Source organism: Pongo pygmaeus, chromosome 14, assembly GCF_028885625.2.
Source record: "Pongo pygmaeus isolate AG05252 chromosome 14, NHGRI_mPonPyg2-v2.0_pri, whole genome shotgun sequence".
NCBI lineage: Eukaryota > Metazoa > Chordata > Mammalia > Primates > Hominidae > Pongo > Pongo pygmaeus.
Window position 1 is genome coordinate 40,838,012 of NC_072387.2, and position 19,419 is coordinate 40,857,430.

Below are 19,419 nucleotides of genomic sequence, written 5' to 3' on the forward strand. Positions count from 1 at the left end.
GGTGGGGGGGGGGGGGGGGACGGGCGCGTCTTCCGCAGTCCCACTCCAGCGTGGCGGGGGAGCGCCTCACGCCCCGGGTCGCAGCCGCGGCCTCTTGCCCTTTTGTCTCTGCCAACCCCCACCCATGCCTGAGAGAAAGGTCCTTGGCCCGAAGGCAAATTTTCGCCAAGCAAATTCGAACCCCGCCCCTTCCCTGGGTCTCCATTTCCCGCCTCCGGCCTGGCCTTTGGGCTCCGCCTTCAGCTCAAGACTTAACCTCCCTCCCAGCTGTCCCCGATGTCGCCATCTGAAATTTCTTGGAAACACGATCACTTTAATGGAATATTGCTGTTTTGGGGAAGTGTTTTACAGCTGCTGGGCACGCTGTATTTGCCTTACTTAAGCCCCTGGTAATTGCTGTATTCCGAAGACATGCTGATGGGAATTACCAGGCGGCGTTGGTCTCTAACTGGAGCCCTGTGTCCCCGCTAGCCACGCGTCACTGGTTAGCGTGATTGAAACTAAATCGTGTGAAAATCCTCTTCTCTAGTCGCACTAGCCACGTTTCGAGTGCTTAATGTGGCTAGTGGCACCGGTTTGGACAGCACAACTGTAAAATGTTCCCATCCTCACAGTAAGCTGTTATCGTTCCAGGAGTTGGGACTGAATTAGAATTCAAACAAATTTTCCAGCGCTTCTGATTTTTACCTTAGTCACATAATAAGGAATGCATCCCTGTGTAAGTGCATTTTGGTCTTCTGTTTTGCAGACTTATTTACCAAGCTTTGGAGGAATATTGTAGGTAAAAATGCCTGTTGGATCCAAAGAGAGGCCAACATTTTTTGAAATTTTTAAGACACGCTGCAACAAAGCAGGTATTGACAAATTTTATATAACTTTATAAATTATACCGAGAAAGTGTTTTCTAAAAAATGCTTGCTAAAAACCCAGTACGTCACAGTGTTGCTTAGAACCATAAACTGTTCCTTATGTGTGCATAAATCCAGTTAACAAAATCATCGTTTGCAGGTTAACCACATGATAAATATAGAACCTCTAGTGGATAAAGAGGAAACTGGCCCCTTGACTAGCAGTAGGAAGAATTACTAACAAAACAGAAGCATTAATATTACTTTATGGCAGAAGTTTTCCAACTTTTTGGTCTCAGTACTCCTTATACTCTTAAAAATGATCTAGGACCCCCGGAGTGCTTTTGTTTATGTAGCTTACCATATTAGAAATTTAAAACTAAGCATTTAAGGCTGGGTGCGGTGGCTCATGCCTGTAATCCCAGCACTTTGGGAGGCCGAGGTGGGCGGATCACTTGAGGCCAGGAGTTCGAGACCAGCCTGGCTAACATGGTGAAACCCTAGATCTACTAAAAATACAAAAAATGTGCTGGGTGTGGTGGCGCGTGCCTGTAATCCCAGCTACTCGGGAGGCGGAGGCAGGAGAATCGCTTGAACCCCGGAGGCGGAGGTTGCAGTGAACCAAGATCATGCCACTGCCCTCCAGCCTGGGCCACATAGCGTGACTCTGTCTCAAAACAAACAAACAAAAAAACTAAGAATTTAAAGTTATTAATTTACTTAAAAATAATGAAAGCTAACCCATTGCATATTATCACAACATTCTTAGGAAAAATAACTTTTTGAAAACAAGTGAGTGGAATAGTTTACATTTTTGCAGTTCTCTTTAATGTCTGGCTAAATAGAGATAGCTGGATTCACTTATCTGTGTCTAATCTGTTATTTTGGTAGAAGTATATGAAAAAAATTAACCTCACAGTTGAAAAAAAGAGTATTTTAATAGTCTTCAGTTACTTTTTGGTATTTTTGCTTGTACTTTGCATAGATTTTTCAAAGATCAAATAGATATACCATAGGTCTTTCCCATGTCGCAACATCGTGCAGTGATTATTTGGAAGATAGTGGTGTTCTGAATTATACAAAGTTTCCAAATATTGATACATTGCATTAAACAGTATTTTAAAAATAACATTCATTAATATCACCATGGATGTCAGAAAAGTCTTTTAAGATTGGGTAGAAATGAGCCACTGGAAATTGTAATTTTCATTTGAAAGTTCACATTTTGTCATTGGCAACAAACTCTGTTTTCCTTGCAGCAACAAGATCACTTCATTGATTTGTGAGAAAATGTCTACCAAATTATTTAAGTTGAAATAACTTTGTCAGCCATTCTTTCAAGTAAAAATGACTTTTCATTGAAAAAATTGCTTGTTCAGATCACAGCTCAACACATGAGTGCTTTTCTAGGCAGTATTGTACTTCAGTATGCACAAGTGCTTTATGTATGCTTCCTATTTTGTCAGATTATTAAAAGAAGTGCTAAAGCATTGAGCTTTAAAATTAATTTTTACCGCTTCATTAGGACATTCTTACATTAAACTGGCATTATTATTATTATTATTATTATTTTTTTTTTTTTTAACAAGGACACTCAGTGGTAAGGAATATAATGGCTACTAGTATTAGTTTGGTGCCACTGCCATAACTCATGCAAATGTGCCAGCAGTTTTACCCAGCATCATCTTTGCACTGTTGATACAAATGTCAACATCATGAAAAGGGGAAATGATTCCATAGTGTTATTATGAAAGTAGTTTTGAACTGTAATGGTAGAGGATGAATAGCTCACAATACAAATTTGTCATTTCCCTTTAAGAGAGAATTCTCATTTTATGTGAGAGTCCACATGTTCCTCATACCCATAGATTTGCCACATCTTGTGTACTCTTCAGAATTATTTGAAGTTTTTGAATTTTATCTGTGGAATGTTTTTTTTTTTTTTTTCTTTTTTGAGACGGAGTCTTGCTCTGTTGCCCAGACTGGAATGCAGTGGCATGATCTCGGCTCACTGCAACCTCCACCTCCTGTGTTCAAGTGATTCTCCTGTGGCAGCCTCCGGAGTAGCTGGGACTACAGGCGCGTGCCACCACACTCGGCTAATTTTTTGTATTTTTAGTAAAGGTGGGGTTTCAACGTGTTAGCAAGGTTGGTCTCGATCTGACCTCGTGATCCGCCCGCCTCGGCCTCCCAAAGTGTTGGGATTACAGGCGTGAGCCACCACACCTGGCCGAATTTTATCTGTGGAATGTATTCTTAATGTGAATAGTTTTTGATTCCGAACCATGAATAATAAGAAAAGAAATAAAATTTAATTAAATGAAAGTAAAAGCTAATATGTACAGCTTTTAATAATATAGTTAAATGCCATCTTGTAACTTTTGTGAACTCTTGTTACACCTTTCTATAGATTCACAAGAGAATGGATTAATGATCTTGTTTAATTAATGTGCCTTAACGAAAGTAATCCATAGTCAAGATCTTAAGCATTTTTTTCCTTATGATCTTTAACTGTTCTGGGTCACAAATTTATGTGTCACTGGTTAAAACTAAGGTGGGATTTTTTTTTTTTAATAGATTTAGGACCAATAAGTCTTCATTGGTTTGAAGAACTTTCTTCAGAAGCTCCACCCTATAATTCTGAACCTGCAGAAGAATCTGAACATAAAAACAACAATTATGAACCAAACCTATTTAAAACTCCACAAAGGAAACCCTCTTATAATCAGCTGGCTTCAACTCCAATCATATTCAAAGAGCAAGGGCTGACTCTGCCGCTGTACCAATCTCCTGTAAAAGAATTAGATAAATTCAGATTAGACTTAGGTAAGTAATGCAATATGGTAGACTGGGGAGAACTACAAACTAGGAATTCAGGCAAACCTGTGTTAAAATCTTAGCTCATTCATTAATTGTGTCATGCTGGGCAAATCAGTCTCTCTGGCCTCTTTTTCCTCACTCGAAAAATGGAGACGATGAAAATAATGTCTCATAGGTTTGGATTAAATTAAATAATGTAGGTACTTAGTAAATGTTCTCTTTCATCCTTCCTTTGATAAATTTGCCAACTGAGATTTGCTGAATTACGTCTTTCTTATGCCAGAAAAACCTAGGACTTGTTTTGATGTTAATTAAACTAAACTATATTTCTGCAGGCTATCATAGAGGACAGAGATTATTTTACCGATATACTATAAGTATCATGATTTGGAAGGAGTTTCCCTGGCGTAGGTGCCACATGTTTCTAAGCAATTATGTAATAAGATTATATATTCAGTCATTCAAATAATAATTACCTACTTGACATAAGTAATGAACTTTCCCTTTTCTTCAGAGTGTTAATCTCTAGTAAGGGGACTAAAGAGTACACAGATAAAGTATAGTGTAAGGTTGAATGTAGTATGTGCCAAGAGAAAAATATAAAAAAGTATAATGAGAGTTGAGAAGAAAGAGCAAATAGTATTGGACAAAGTTAGGCAATTATTCCTTTGAGCTGAACCTTGAAGGATAGGTGAGAGATTAAGAAATACGAAGATGTGGTAGAGTGATAATGTTCTAGGCAGAGGGAACAACATGAGGAAGAATATGTAGTTTGTTCAGGAAATAGCAAGTAATTCAGGTTGGCTTTGGTTGTTTTGTGTCTGAAAGGGACCAATAGACAAGGCAAAAAGGCAGACTAAAGGCAGGCATTGAATGCCAAGCTAAAGAAATTGAATTTATTTGGTTGGTTGTTGAGCAGAGAAATCACATTAATTTGATCATGCTACTTACTGTGTCAAACCTTTGATCACCTCCCTTTGTCCTTATAGCAAAATCTAAACTTGATATGGCTTTCAAGTTCCTGTGTGATCAGGCCCCTGATTTACACTCTTGGCTCAGCTTGCCATATTCATCCTCTCACCTGTCTTCATTTGCCATTCATTCCTACTGAATTTCTTTTCATTACCAAAACCACCATGCTCTATGGCTCTTTATTAAACATACTGTTACCTCTACCCACAACTTCTTCTCTACTTTTTGTCTAGCTAATTTGCGTGCTCATCTTTCAGATCTTGGCTTATTTCTGCTTCTGAGAAATACTTCCTGTCTGCCCTCGTTGAGCTTCTAGTGAAGGAGACATACATAAGCAATTATAGTGTGACACACGCTTTGAAAGAAATTCATGGCTATAGGGAGTGCATATACAAAGGGAATATAGGTAATGGGCAAATATTTTCATGTATGTTATTGGATACCAAATGGTATACATAGGATTCAGTAAATATTTGTAGAGTGAGTATTAGTATTATTTGCTTTAGAAAGCCTAATGATCAAACAGCAGTCTTTAGAGATAACGTTTTTCAAAATGTCATGTCTGTGCCATTAGAATCTTCTAGACTGCTCATTGAAAGGACAGATTCCAGGCCCCACTCTGAATCTCTTAATTTATAATTTTTGGAAATGATGCCCATGAGTCTACATTTTAAACTACCTGAATGATCCCTATAGAAAGAGAAAACTGGAGGTAGGAAGATCAGTTAGGGGATGTGTAATGGTCTAGGTGATAGAGACAAGTGCCTGAATTACAGTAATAACAGTGAAAGTAAATATGGAACATAAAACTATAGGACCCTGCAGTAGTCTAGATATGGAGGATTCAAAAAAAGGAACAAGTGACAGGGCAAAGCATATGTAGAACACAGTAGTAACAGTCATAGAAATGGATAAGGGAGTCATCCATTCTGCAAATACTTACTGCTTACTTGTGTCTGGCAACCTGCTCGGCATTAAGGATCCAAATGTGAATAAGATGTCCTTTGACCTCTAAGTACTCAGTCTTGTAAGCACGTCTTGTAAGCACATCTTGGTTGCTTCCATAAAAATAAATATACTAGTGTGATACATTATAAGAGCATGTACTAAGTGCATGAAGAGTGAGCAGCCATCTCTCTAGTTGGTCAGAAAAAGCTCCATAAAGCAGTTTTTGCTGAATCTTGAAAGATATACCTAAGGTCAAATGGTTAATTCTTTAATCGTAACCTGCTAGAATTGATCTATAACCAAGGAAGGATAGTAAGGAATTAATAAGGCCACTCTCAACTCACTGCAAAGGAGTTAACTTTTTGAAGGCTATAATACAGCTGCTGACTAGTCTCTTGAGACCTTTTGCTTTTACGTTTACTTTAGATTCAGTATTGAAAAGTAAGAGTAATAGACTTAAGCTGTGTTTTTCAACCTGCTTTGTTCAGTTCTAACATGTAATATATTATTTTTTAAAAAATTATTCCCAAAGTTCTATGAGGAGTTGTGCTGTTTCTGCCTCTCAGCAGTCCTTCCTTTTGCATTAAATCATATGCATTTATCTTACCATTCTTCAGCTTATTAATGAGATCCTCAGGTTATTTGGGAAATGTTTATTTGGTAATGAACTTTTTTTCACCTAGTTCATTTTTTTAACTTTTTTTTTTTAAACAGGGTTTCTTTTCATTGTTGAACTAAAATGGATGTGTTACTATTAACTGAACTCCTCAGTTTACTTTAGAGTTCACCCTTTGTATGGTTCTATGGATTTTGACAAGTTGTATAATGTCATATATCTACCATTATGGCATTATACAGAATAGTTTTGCTGCCCTAAAAATCTCCTGAGTTCCACCTGCTCACCCATCCCTCCTCCTGAGCCCCTGGCAGCCACTGATCTTTTTACTGTCTGTATAGTTTTGCCTTTTCCAGAATGTCATGTAGTTGGAATCATACAGAATATAGCATTTTCAGACTGGCTTCTTTCACTTAGCAATATGCCGAGACCAGCTCGATTGTAGAGACCCTAACCCAGAGGCACTAGAGGAATTAAAGGCACACAGAAATATAGCAGTGTGGAGTGGGAAATCAGGGGTCTCACAGCCTTTTGACAGCAAGCCAGTGATAAGCATTGTTTCTATAGATGATAGATTAACTGAAAGTATTCCTTAGGGGAAATACAGGGCTGGGCCGAAGTAAAGGGATGGGTCTGGCTAGTTATCTGCAGCAGGAGCATGTGCTTAAGGCACAGATCGCTCATGATAACGTTTGTGGCTTAAGAACGCCTTTAAGCGGTTTTCCGCCCTGGGTGGGCCAGGTGTTCCTTGCCCTCATTCCGGTAAACCCACAACCTTCCAGCGTGGGTATCATGGCCACCACGAACATGTCACAGTGCTGCAGAGATTTTGTTTATGGCCAGTTTTGGGGCCAGTTCCCAACAGCAATATGTGTTTAAGGTTCTTCCATGTCTTTTAATGATTTCATGCTGAATAATATTCCATCGTATTGATGTACCACAGCTTGTTTATCCATTCATCTATTGAAGGACATCTTGGTTGCTTCCAAATTTTGGCAATTATGAATAAAGCTGGTATAAATATTCACATACAGGTTTTTGTGTGAACGTATTTTCAACTCATTTTGGTTCACACCAAAGAGCACGATTGTGGGATCATAGAGTATGTTTAGTTTTATGAGAAACTACAAGCTTTCTTCCAAAGTAGCTGTTGGATTTTGTATTCCCACCAGCAGTGAATGAGAGTTCTTGTTGCTCACATCCTCACCAGCATTTGGTGTGTCAGTGTTTTGAATTCTAGCCATTCTAATAAGTGTGTAGTGGTACCTCATTGTTTTATTTAATTTTTTTTTTTTTTTTTTTTGAGACGGAATCTTGCTTTGTTGCCCAGGCCAGAGTGCAGTGGCGCGATCTCGGCTCACTGCAAGCTCCGCCTCCCGGGTTCACACCATTCTCCTGCCTCAGCCTCCTGAGTAGCTGGGACTACAGGCGCCCGCCACCACGCCTGGCTGATTTTTTTGTATTTTTAGTAGAGACGGGGTTTCACTGTGTTAGCCAGGATGGTCTTGATCTCCTGGCCTCGTGATCCGCTCGCCTCGGACTCCCAAAGTGTGGGGATTACAGGCGTGAGCCATCATGCCCAGCCTGTTTTATTTTTTAAAGTCAATTTTCTTTCAAGAATTAGCTACTTTTTAGTATCTTTAATTAAAAATCTCATTAGAGAAGGAGATTGGATATTTTGTTGAAGTGGGGTTTTTAAGTTACACATACATTTGCTTTATTAATGATTATGTCTAGTTGATGTTAACTTGAAAAATGAGAATATAATGAGACATTTTATTTAGGCTGCTACAAACAGTTTTAAATTTGGTCTTCACTTTATTTTAGTAACATTGATAGAGCTTATTTTTCCCAAAAGCTAAGTTACAGATTATAGGACCAACCAAAGCAACTATTTTCTAAGAGTAATAGTAAGTGCCTCAGGTGCCAAATTTGTAGTTACCATCAACTATTGGAACCATATGAGTACTTAATGCCCTGGAGAGTCAAATATAATCTACTCTAATACAGAAAATAGAAATACTGAAAAACTGTAAATTGGATTTCATATTGTTAAAGCCACCTATAGCTTTAGAAACTCTGAACATTATTTTCTTAGAAAATGGATGTGTTCAATAAGAATAGAAATTGTTATTACTGTCTGCAACTCACTTTGTCTAATTATATCCAATTTATTCATCCAGTCAATATTTCAGGAGTGACTAATATACCAGACATTTTTGTAGTTGCTAGGGATACAGTGACAAATAAGACAAAATCTCTACCTCAGATTGCTCACAGCCTCGTAGGGGGAAAAAGAACAGTGTATGATCAAACTCTTCAGGGAACACATAGCGGGGCAAACACTTAATCTTACCTTAGGGATCACTAAAGTTTTCTGGAGAAGGTAGTTTCTAAATGGAAGCCTGAAAGAGTTGTTCCAGGTCAAGAGAAGCAAAGAAGGGGAAACAGCTTGTACAAAGTCCTAGAGATTAAAGAAAACATTCTTTCAGGATATGCAAATGGTTGGGTATGGATAAAAAGTAGACTGTAAAAGAATGGCATCATAAAAATTAAGTAAATTGTCACATAAATATATGTATTTCTTATGTACCCACAAAAATTAAAAATGAAGAAATTAAGTAAATTGTGAAAGGCCTTCATACTATGGAGTTTGACTTGATCTTGAAAAGTAAGATCTTGAAAGGTTTTTAGCAGAAGTGATATTGTCAGATCTGGTACATTGGTAGGCTTTCAGTAAATGTCTTCCCTTACTCCTTTTTTCTCTTTCTTTCCTTTTTTGTTTAAAGCGACAAGATGTTGCTCTTTTCCCAGGCTGGAGTACAGTGGCATGATCATAGCTCAAGCTCCTGGGCTCAAGTGATCCTCCCACCTCAGCCTCTCAAGTAGCTAGGACTACAGGCATATCACCACACCAGCTTTTTCTTTGTAGAGGCAGAGTCTCACTCTGTTGCTTAGGCAGGTGTTGAACTCCTGCCTCAAGCAATCCTCCCACCTCAGCCTCCCAGAGCCCTCGGATTATAAGCCACTGTGCTCGGAACATCCTTTCTGGGGGGTAATCAGCAAACTGAAAAACCTCTTCTTACAACTCCCTATACATTCTCATTCCCAGTATAAAGGAGACTTTTTGTTTTGAAACACTTCCAAAGAATGAAAATTTATAATCCAGAGTATATACATTCTCACTGAATTATTGTACTGTTTCAGGAAGGAATGTTCCCAATAGTAGACATAAAAGTCTTCGCACAGTGAAAACTAAAATGGATCAAGCAGATGATGTTTCCTGTCCACTTCTAAGTTCTTGTCTTAGTGAAAGGTATGATGAAGCTATTATATTAAAATATTTAAATGAGACATTTTCCTACATATATTTGTTTTATAAAGATGAATCTGATTTTTATGCTAATATTTTGGCTAAGAGCCTAGTGGAAGATCTTACATTTTTAAATAATCTTTTAGGTTGAGTCCTTTAATAGAATAGTTTTTACATTAGAAACATGTAAGTTGTTGTTCTTGTGATGTTGAATTGGCTGGTTTTCTGTATATCCTGTGATTTTTTAAGTAACAAAAATAACAGTGGTGAGAAGCAGTAAGTCCTTGAATTATCAATTTAAAATAAATTGTGTACTTTTCATCTTTGGAGAGAACATGATTTACTTTACAAATTTTTTTTTGAGACGGAGTCTCTCTCTGTCACCCAGGCTGGAGTGCAGTGGCTCGATCTCTGCTCACTGCAAGCTCCACCTCCCGGGTTCACGCCATTCTCCTGCCTCAGCCTCCCAAGTAGCTGGGACTACAGTCGCCCGCCACCATGCCCGGCTAATTTTTTGTATTTTTAGTAGAGACGGGGTTTCACTGTGTTAGCTAGGATGGTCTCGATCTCCTGACCTCGTGATCCGCCCACCTCAGCCTCCCAGACTGCTGGGATTACAGGCGTGAACCACTGTGCCCGGCCTACTTTACAAAATTTTTGAGTTTAAAATACACGGTTTCCGGCAGCTGAAATTTGTGAGTACATATGTGTTGGCATTTTAAACATCACTTGGTGATTACTTAATGCTTCATGAGAGATTTACTTTTTAAAATGTAATATAAAATATCTAAAACCAACAATTTATATGAATGAGAATCTTCTTTTAAAAATAAGATAAACTAGTTTTTGCCAGTTTTTTAAAATAACCTAAGGGATTTGCTTTGTTTTATTTTAGTCCTGTTGTTCTACAATGTACACATGTAACACCACAAAGAGATAAGTCAGGTATGATTAAAAAGAATGCTTTTTATTCTTAGAATACTAGAAATGTTAATAAAAATAAAACTTAACAATTTTCCCCTTTTTTTACCCCCAGTGGTATGTGGCAGTTTGTTTCATACACCAAAGTATGTGAAGGTAAATATTCTACCTGGTTTATTTTTATGACTTAGTAATTGAGAATTTGACAATAGTGTTATACCTTTGCCCTGAGATTTACCAATCTGTACCTAGCATTCTGCCTCATACAGGCATTCAGTAAACGATAAGTGAAATAAAGAGTGAATGAAAAAATAATATCCTTAATGATCAGGGCATTTCTATAAAAAATAAACTATTGGGGGGAGGGATAGCATTGGGAGATATACCTAATGCTAGATGACGAGTTGGTGGGTGCAGCGCACCAGCATGGCACATGTATACATATGTAACTTACTTGCACATTGGGCACATGTACCGTAAAACCTAAAGTATAATAATAATAATAATAATAATAATAATAATAAAAGAAAAAAACAAAAACAAACAAACAAAAAAAACTATTTTCTTTCCTCCCAGGGTCGTCAGACACCAAAACATATTTCTGAAAGTCTAGGAGCTGAGGTGGATCCTGATATGTCTTGGTCAAGTTCTTTAGCTACACCACCCACCCTTAGTTCTACTGTGCTCATAGGTAATAATAGCAAATGTGTATTTACAAGAAAGAGCAGATGAGGTTGATAATTGTCATCTCTAATACTTCTGTTAAAAAGAAAATATGAAAAGAAAATATTAGATAATGTCTTTGATAAGTATGTTAGTAACTGACAATAATTTTATTCTATTAAGTGTAGATTGGAATAAATACAAATACATTAAGTGGTAGTCTGTCCAGCGGTGTCAAGCATTATATTTTAGTATGATGTGATTAACATAGAATAGCTTACAAATATTCCTTTACTGGCCCATATAAGCGTTTAAGAGGCAGTATTTGGTGTGACTGAATTTTTTTTGCAAATGATTGTGGTAATCGGGGCATTAAAGCAGCATTAAATAAGCTTTCGTTTTCTCTACTTAAATGTGTTCTAAGGTCTGTATTGCCAGTAGTACTGAATTGAGGTCTTAAATTCCACAAGTGTAATTACACAACTATGTGATAAACTGCAATATTTAATTTATCCATTCATTAAACTGTAAACTCTTTGCAGTCTCACCACAGTTTCTGTTACTAGGATCTAGAAATATTTCCTATTGTAGGCTGGTTGCGGTGGCTCACGCCTGTAATCCCAACACTTTGGGAGGCCGAGAAGGGTGGATCACATGAGGCCAGGAGTTTGAGAGCAGCCTGTACAACGTGGTGAAACCCTGTCTCTACTAAAAATACAAAACTTAGCCAGGTGTGGTAGCACACACCTGTAATCCCAGCTACCTGGGGGCTGAGGCATGGGAATTGCTTGAACCTGGGAGGCAGAGGGTGCAGTGAGCCAAGATTGTGCCACTTCACTCCAGCCTGGGTGACAGGGAGGTTGAGGTGGGAGGATCATGAGGTCAGGAGATTGAGACCATCCTGGCTAACATGGTAAAACCCTGTCTCTGCTAAAATAGAAAAAATTAGTTGGGCGTGGTGGCGGATACCTGTAGTCCCAGCTACTCAGGAGGCTGAGGCAGGAGAATGGTGTGAACCCAGGAGGCAGATCTTGCAGTGATCTGAGATCACCGCCGCTGCACTCCAGCCTGGGCGACAAAGCGAGACTCTGTCTCAAAAAAAAAAAAAAAAAATCCTGTTATAAAACTACTTAAAAATCTCTGAGTAGCTGAGATTTGGCTAATCATGACTTAGTATTTGAAAAGTTGTGACTTTTTTTTTTTTTTTTTTTTTTAATTGAGACAAGGTTCTTCTTTGTTGCCCAGGCTGGAGTGCAGTGGCACAGTCGCAGTTCACTGCAGCCTCAACCTCCCAGGCTCAATTTATCTTTCTACCTCTTAGCCTTCCAAGTATCTGGGACTACAGGTACCATGCCACCAGCGTACTACCAGTCCTGGCTAATTTTTTTTGTATTTTTTGTAGAGATGGGTCCCGCCATGTTGCCCACACTTGTCTCAAATTCCTGGGCTCAAGCAGCCACCACACCCACCTGTGACCATTCTTTTTTATTTTTATGAGATAATAAACATACAAGTTTAAAGAAATGTCTGTAAATAACTGTGATTATAGTACAAACAAGTATTTGGAAGTTCATCTAAACAAATGCATCACAGTTTATAGGCAAAGCATGAAAGATTGGATAATAATGGGAAAAAAAGTAAATATTCACCAACATTCTTTCTCTTTTTTCTTTTTCTTTTTTTTTGAGGCAGAGTCTCGCTCTGTTGCCCAGGCTGGAGTGCAGTGGCACCATCTCGGCTCGCAGCAACCTCTGCCTTCTGGGTTCAAGCGATTCTCCTGCCTTAGACTCCCTAATGGCTGGGATTACAGGCACCTACCACCACGCCTGACTAATTTTTGTATTTTATTGGCGAGGTGGTTTCACCGAGTTGGCCAGGGTGGTCTTGAACTCCTGACCTCAAGTGATCCGTTCGTCTCAGCCACATTTTTTTTTCTAAGAAGATACTGGGCCAGGTCATTGTTTCTCAAATTGCAGATTATGACCTATTAATAGTTGTGAAACTTATTTTATGAGTCGTATGTGCTCTTTTTAAATGAAATGAAAATTCTGAGTACATCACATGTAGTTAGGGTTTAGAAAATAAAAAATACAGTATATCTAGTTAAATTTGGACTTCAGGTAAACAGCGAATAATTTTGAGACACACTTAACACTAAAAAATTATTCATTGTGTATCTGAAATTCAAATTTAATGGGGTGTCCTGTATTTTATCCAGAAGTCCTACACATAGTAAAGTTTGTTTTGTAAAACTTTTTTACTTAACCTTTGTGTGCCCATGTGTGTGTGCAGTCATAAAGTGTATGTGTGTGTATGTGTGTGTGTGTGTATTTAAAAAACTAGGTTGTACTCAAAGCCCGAGCTAAATTTATTCCCAAAGCAGTATTAGATTTTGTTTATTCTAGCAAAATAGCATTCTATTTTGATTCCTCTTTAGCTGGGAGTAAGTTAACCCTATTCTGTTGCTTAGATGAAATAATATGGATAAAATCATTTTGAAAAGATGTATTTAATATACAGTATGCCTTTAGGCTGTAGTATTGTCTAAATGAATGCTAAAGTCTCCAAGCTTTAGCTTTTAAGTCATAACCTCACAGCATCATCTGATTTTCCAACTCATTGTGGACAGTATTACCATAAAGTAATGATCACCAAGCCGTATCTTACCACCTAGTGAGTAGTACTAAGGAAGTAAGTATAGTTTATTCACTGTGTTGATTGACCTTTCTAATTACTATACTTGAGTACTTGAATCAGTTCATTTTGTTTCAAATGTGTCATGTAATCAAATAGTAGATGTGCTTTTTGATGTATGACAAAAAATAAGTTTTTGCGTTCTAGTGATAATATATAATACACATAAATTTTTATCTTACAGTCAGAAATGAAGAAGCATCTGAAACTGTATTTCCTCACGATACTACTGCTGTAAGTAAATATAACAAATTGATTAGACTGTTGAAATTGCTAACAATTTTGGAATGCCTTGTTAAATTATTTATCTTACATTTTTAATTTCCTAATCTGTAATTTATCTAAGCCTTTGAGAAAGTCTCTAAACCTGGTCATATATGTGATTTTTAACTTCCTGTGAAACTCTGCTGTCTCTCTGTTTAAGTTGCATATATACAGTAGTCCCCTATTGATGGGGTGTACATTCCGATATCCCCCAGTGAATGCTTGAAACCTTAGATAGTACCGAACCCTATATATATATTAAAAATGTATAGTATTTATATATATATACTTATAATATTTTTTCTATAAGCACATACCCTGTGATAAAGTTTAATTCATAAATTAGGCACAGTAAGAGATTAACAAGAACTAATAATAAAATAGAACAATTATAACAAAATACTGTAATAAAAGTTATGTGAATGTTGTCTCTCTGTCTCAAAATATCTTATTGTTCTGTACTCATGTGGCAGCAGCTTCATCAGCAGATGTGGCCTCTCCAGTAATTTTTATATTTTTCAGTCCAAACCTATTCTTGAATCTGTGTAACCAGCCATCCCTTACTTGCAGTAAATGGCTTGGTGTCATTCATTTCAGGGGATCCCTTGCTGAAGTTTTCGTTTAGGCTCTATGCTTTCTGGCATAATGTGTAGCTGTCAATCAAAACAATCTGTTCATGTTTTCTACCCACAAATGTAAACCTTTTCTACTTCTATGGTGCACTGTGTGGCCGTAACATTTGCAGTTTGAGGTGTGACAGCAAAACCAGCTCATATGCCTTTCTCCTTCACAATCTCACAGATAGATTTGTTCTTACCATAGATTTCGCAGTACAATTTTTTTCCTTAAGTCGAGAACTTCCACTGTGTCAATTAAAGGAAGCACTTTATGGCTTCTTTTTGGCATATTTGAATTGCCAGCATCATTATACTTGTGCTTTGGGGCCATTGTTAAGTAAAATAAGGGTGACTTGAACACAAGCACTGTGGTACCACAATAGCCGATCTGATAACCAAGACAACTACTAAGTGACTAATAGGTGAGTACCATATACAGCCTGGATACGCTGGACAAAGGGATGATTCATGTCCCAAGTGGGATGGAGCAAGATGGTGCAAGTTTTTTTTTCTCCATTTCCATTTTCCTTTCCTAAGATTTCCACATCCTAGTGGTGCAAGATTTTATCACACTACTCAGGATGACACACAATTTAAAACTTATTAATTGCTTACTTCTGGAATTTTCCATTAAAAATTTTTGGACCTAGGTTGATTGCAGGTAACTGAAATCACCAAAAGTGAAACCATGGATAAGGGGGGACTACTGCTGTATGTGCATTGAGAGTTTTTATACTAGTGATTTTAAACTATAATTTTTGCAGAATGTGAAAAGCTATTTTTCTAACCATGATGAAAATCTGAAGAAAAATGATAGATTTATCCCTTCTGTGACAGACAGTGAAAACACAGATCAAAGAGAAGCTACAAGTCATGGTGAGTCCTCTGTTTAGTTGAACTACAGGTTTTTTTGTTGTTGTTTTGGTTTTTTTTTTTTGAGATGGAGTCTTGCTCTGTCACCCGTGATCTCAGTTTACTGCAACCTCTGCCTCCCATGCTCAAGCGATCCTGCCTCAGCTTCCCAAGTAGCTGAGATTACAAGCATGCACCACCATGCCCAACTATTGTATTTTTAGTAGAGATGGCATTTCACCATGTTGGCCAGTCTGGTCTCAAATGGGCGTGAGCCACTGTGCCCAGCCTGAACTACTATTTTTAATTGGCACCATTGAAGGATTGCTCCTCTTTTCTTAAAGAGAAAATACATTACTTTTCCTTTCTTGACTACTGAAGTAGTATTTTATCTCAAAGTATTGAGAGTAGAAACTAACTTGATGTGCCTGTGATCCCAGCTACTCAGGAGGCTGAGGTGGGAGGATCGCTTAAGCCCAGGAGGTCAAGGTTGCAGTGAGCTGTGTGTGTGCCACTGCACTCCCACCTGGGCGACAGAGTGAGACCGTGTCTCAATGGGAAAAAAGAGAAACTAATTTGATTTTGATGACAGTATTTAAATACTGTGTAAGACAGTACTATTCAGTATGTGGTTGTGACACAAAAACAAAGCCTATTGAAAATTTTCAGAGACAATAAGATATGTAATTAACAAAATCTGAGCTTTTTTTTTTTTTTCTAATTACAAAGTAAATGTGGTTTAGATATACCATAGTTACCTAATGAGATCATGGAATATAGCATTTTTCTTAGTATGTGTGTATGTCTGTATAACTGTGTAGGATTTGATATCTGTTTTTGTCTGTGTGGTATCATGTATGTATGTATATGCATATGTAAAATCAGATTTACCCTTGTTATAGGGCCACAAAATTGATTTTGGAACATCTGTTTTGATAGGTCTTAGAATTTTTAATTGTATATATAGTAAGATTAGGTGAGTTTTAATTGTGTAGAACTGCTAAAGAAGGATTTTTAGGGATTGTTATATGAATAAAAGGCTTTAGGTTCATTGGAATCAGGGGAATCAGGCTTTACTAGAAGAACAGGAGAAGGGGTGACTGACCAAAAAATAAAATGCCAAGTACTCAGAATAACCCTTTAAATACTGATATGTAATATTTAGCATATTCTACATAAACTGTTTATATGAGAAGGGTTGTGAGAATAATATAAATTATATGGCTTATAAAATATTAATGTGCTTCTGTTTTATACTTTAACAGGATTTGATAAAACATTAGGGAATTCATTTAAAGTAAATAGCTGCAAAGACCACATTGGAAAGTCAATGCCAAATGTCCTAGAAGATGAAGTATATGAAACAGTTGCAGATACCTCTGAAGAAGTTAGTTTTTCATTATGTTTTTCTAAATATAGAACAAGAAATCTACAAAAAGTAAGAACTAGCAAGACTAGGAAAAAAATTTTCCATGAAGCAAATGCTGATGAATGTGAAAAATCTAAAAACCAAGTGAAAGAAAAATACTCATTTGTATCTGAAGTGGAACCAAATGATACTGATCCATTAGATTCAAATGTAGCAAATCAGAAGCCCTTTGAGAGTGGAAGTGACAAAATCTCCAAGGAAGTTGTACCATCTTTGGCCTGTGAATGGTCTCAACTGACCCTTTCAGGTCTAAATGGAACCCAGATGGAGAAAATACCCCTATTGCATATTTCTTCTTGTGACCAAAATATTTCAGAAAAAGACCTATTAGACACAGAGAACAAAAGAAAGAAAGATTTTCTTACTTCAGAGAATTCTTTGCCACATATTTCTAGCCTACCAAAATCAGAGAAGCCATTAAATGAGGAAACAGTGGTAAATAAGAGAGATGAAGAGCAGCATCTTGAATCTCATAGAGACTGCATTCTTGCAGTAAAGCAGGCAATATCTGGAACTTCTCCAGTGGCTTCTTCATTTCAGGGTATCAATAAGTCTATATTCAGAATAAGAGAATCACCTAAAGAGACTTTCAATGCAAGTTTTTCAGGTCATATGACTGATCCAAACTTTAAAAAAGAAACTGAAGCCTCTGAAAGTGGACTGGAAATACATACTGTTTGCTCACAGAAGGAGGACTCCTTATGTCCAAATTCAATTGATAATGGAAGCTGGCCAGCCACCACCACACAGACTTCTGTAGCTTCGAAGAATGCAGGTTTAATATCCACTTTGAAAAAGAAAACAAATAAGTTTATTTATGCTATACATGATGAAACATCTTATAAAGGAAAAAAAATGCCGAAAGACCAAAAATCAGAACTAATTAACTGTTCAGCCCAATTTGAAGCAAATGCTTTTGAAGCACCACTTACATTTGCAAATGCTGATTCAGGTACCTCTCTCTTTTTTTTTTTTTTTTTTGTAAATAGTACATATAGTTTTATAGATGATGATTCCTTATGTGTTTTTTTGTGCTTTTTAAAATCTTCATATATTTAATCTTAGGCATCATCTGTATACATTATTGTTTAGGTCTTTAATTACCAATGTTTAGAATCAGGTCACTCAAACATGGTAGATAAGTTTGCATAGTTTGTGTATAGCCATCACTCTTGAGACAGTTTTATTTTAAGTTCCGGGGTACATGTGCAGGACGTGCAGATTTGTTACATAAGTAAACCTGTGCCATGCTGGTTTGCTGCACCTATCAACCCTTCACCTAAGTATTAAGCCCAGCATGCATTAGCTATTTTTCCTGATGCTCTCCTTCCCCCAACACACCCCCACCTCCTGACAGACCCTAGTGTGTGTTCTCCTCCCTGTGTCCATGTGTTCTCATTGTTCAGCTCCCACTTATGAGTGAGAACATGTGATGTTTTGTTTTCTGTTCCTGCATTAGTTTACTTAGGATAATGGCTTCCAGCTCCATCTGTGTCCCTGCAAAGGACATGATCTTGTTCCTTTTTATGGCTGCATGGTATTCCATGGTGTATAGTTCCACATTTTATTTATCCAGTCTATCATTGATGGGCATTTGGGTTGATTCCGTGTCTGTGCTATTGTGAATAGTGCTGCAGTGAACGTACAGGTGGATGTATCTTTATAATACGATGATTTATATTCCTTTGGGTATATACCCAGTAATGGGATTGCTGAGTCAGATGGTATTTTTGGTTCTAGGTCTTTGAGGAATTGCCACACTGTCTTCCACAATGGTTGAACTAATTTACATTCCAGCCAACAACTTGAGACAGTTTTTGACTCATAAACATTCAGAGCTTGGCTAGCTAATTCCTGCTTTAATTTAAAAAGTGTTTATTATATGCAAATTGTACAACTCATATAAATATGTGGTGCTACTTACTATGTATTTTCTCTAAAGCATGTTAAAAAAAATAGGCTAGATATAGTGGCTCATGCCTGTAATCTTAGCACTTTGGGAGGCTAAGGCAGGAGGATCACTTGTGGTCAGGAGTTTAAGAACACCCTGGGCAACATAGTGAGACCCCATCTCTACAAAAAATTTAAAATACCCAGGCATGGTGGCATGCTTCTGATGTTGTAGCTACTCAGGATGCTCAGACAGGAGGATCACTTGAGCCCAAGTGACTGAGGCTGCAGTGAACCAAAATTGTACCAGTGCCCTCCAGCCTGGGCCACAAAATAAGACCTTGTCCCTAAAAAAAAAAAAAAAATAGAGGAAATACTAGCTAAGTTTAATGTAGGCCAGTTCTAAAATAATGATTTGTTGCTGTTGTTGTTACATAATTTTCTTAAATATTTTAAAGATTGCATACTGTTACTGCTCTATTTCTGCATCTCCATGGTGTAACTCTGTCCTCTCTGTTGTTGCAACAGTTCACTTAGCAACGAAACTGTATGTTTACAAAGTGATTTTATCT

At 37.4% G+C, this 19,419-nt stretch overlaps 1 protein-coding gene across 4 annotated transcripts in view; it reads left to right on the forward strand.

Annotated features, from left to right (window-relative positions):
* The window catches only part of BRCA2 (BRCA2 DNA repair associated), an 89,391-nt gene that overhangs the window by 873 nt on the left and 69,099 nt on the right, over positions 1-19,419 (forward strand). For all 4 annotated transcript variants that reach the window (XM_054446796.2, XM_054446797.2, XM_054446798.2 and 1 more), the window contains exons 2-10: positions 749-854; positions 3,426-3,674; positions 9,412-9,520; positions 10,413-10,462; positions 10,554-10,594; positions 11,015-11,129; positions 13,980-14,029; positions 15,441-15,552; positions 16,794-17,909. In XM_054446796.2, the coding sequence (XP_054302771.2) occupies positions 788-854; positions 3,426-3,674; positions 9,412-9,520; positions 10,413-10,462; positions 10,554-10,594; positions 11,015-11,129; positions 13,980-14,029; positions 15,441-15,552; positions 16,794-17,909 (1,909 nt within the window). In that variant the 5' untranslated portion in view covers positions 749-787. The remainder of the gene's footprint in view (positions 1-748; positions 855-3,425; positions 3,675-9,411; positions 9,521-10,412; positions 10,463-10,553; positions 10,595-11,014; positions 11,130-13,979; positions 14,030-15,440; positions 15,553-16,793; positions 17,910-19,419) is intronic.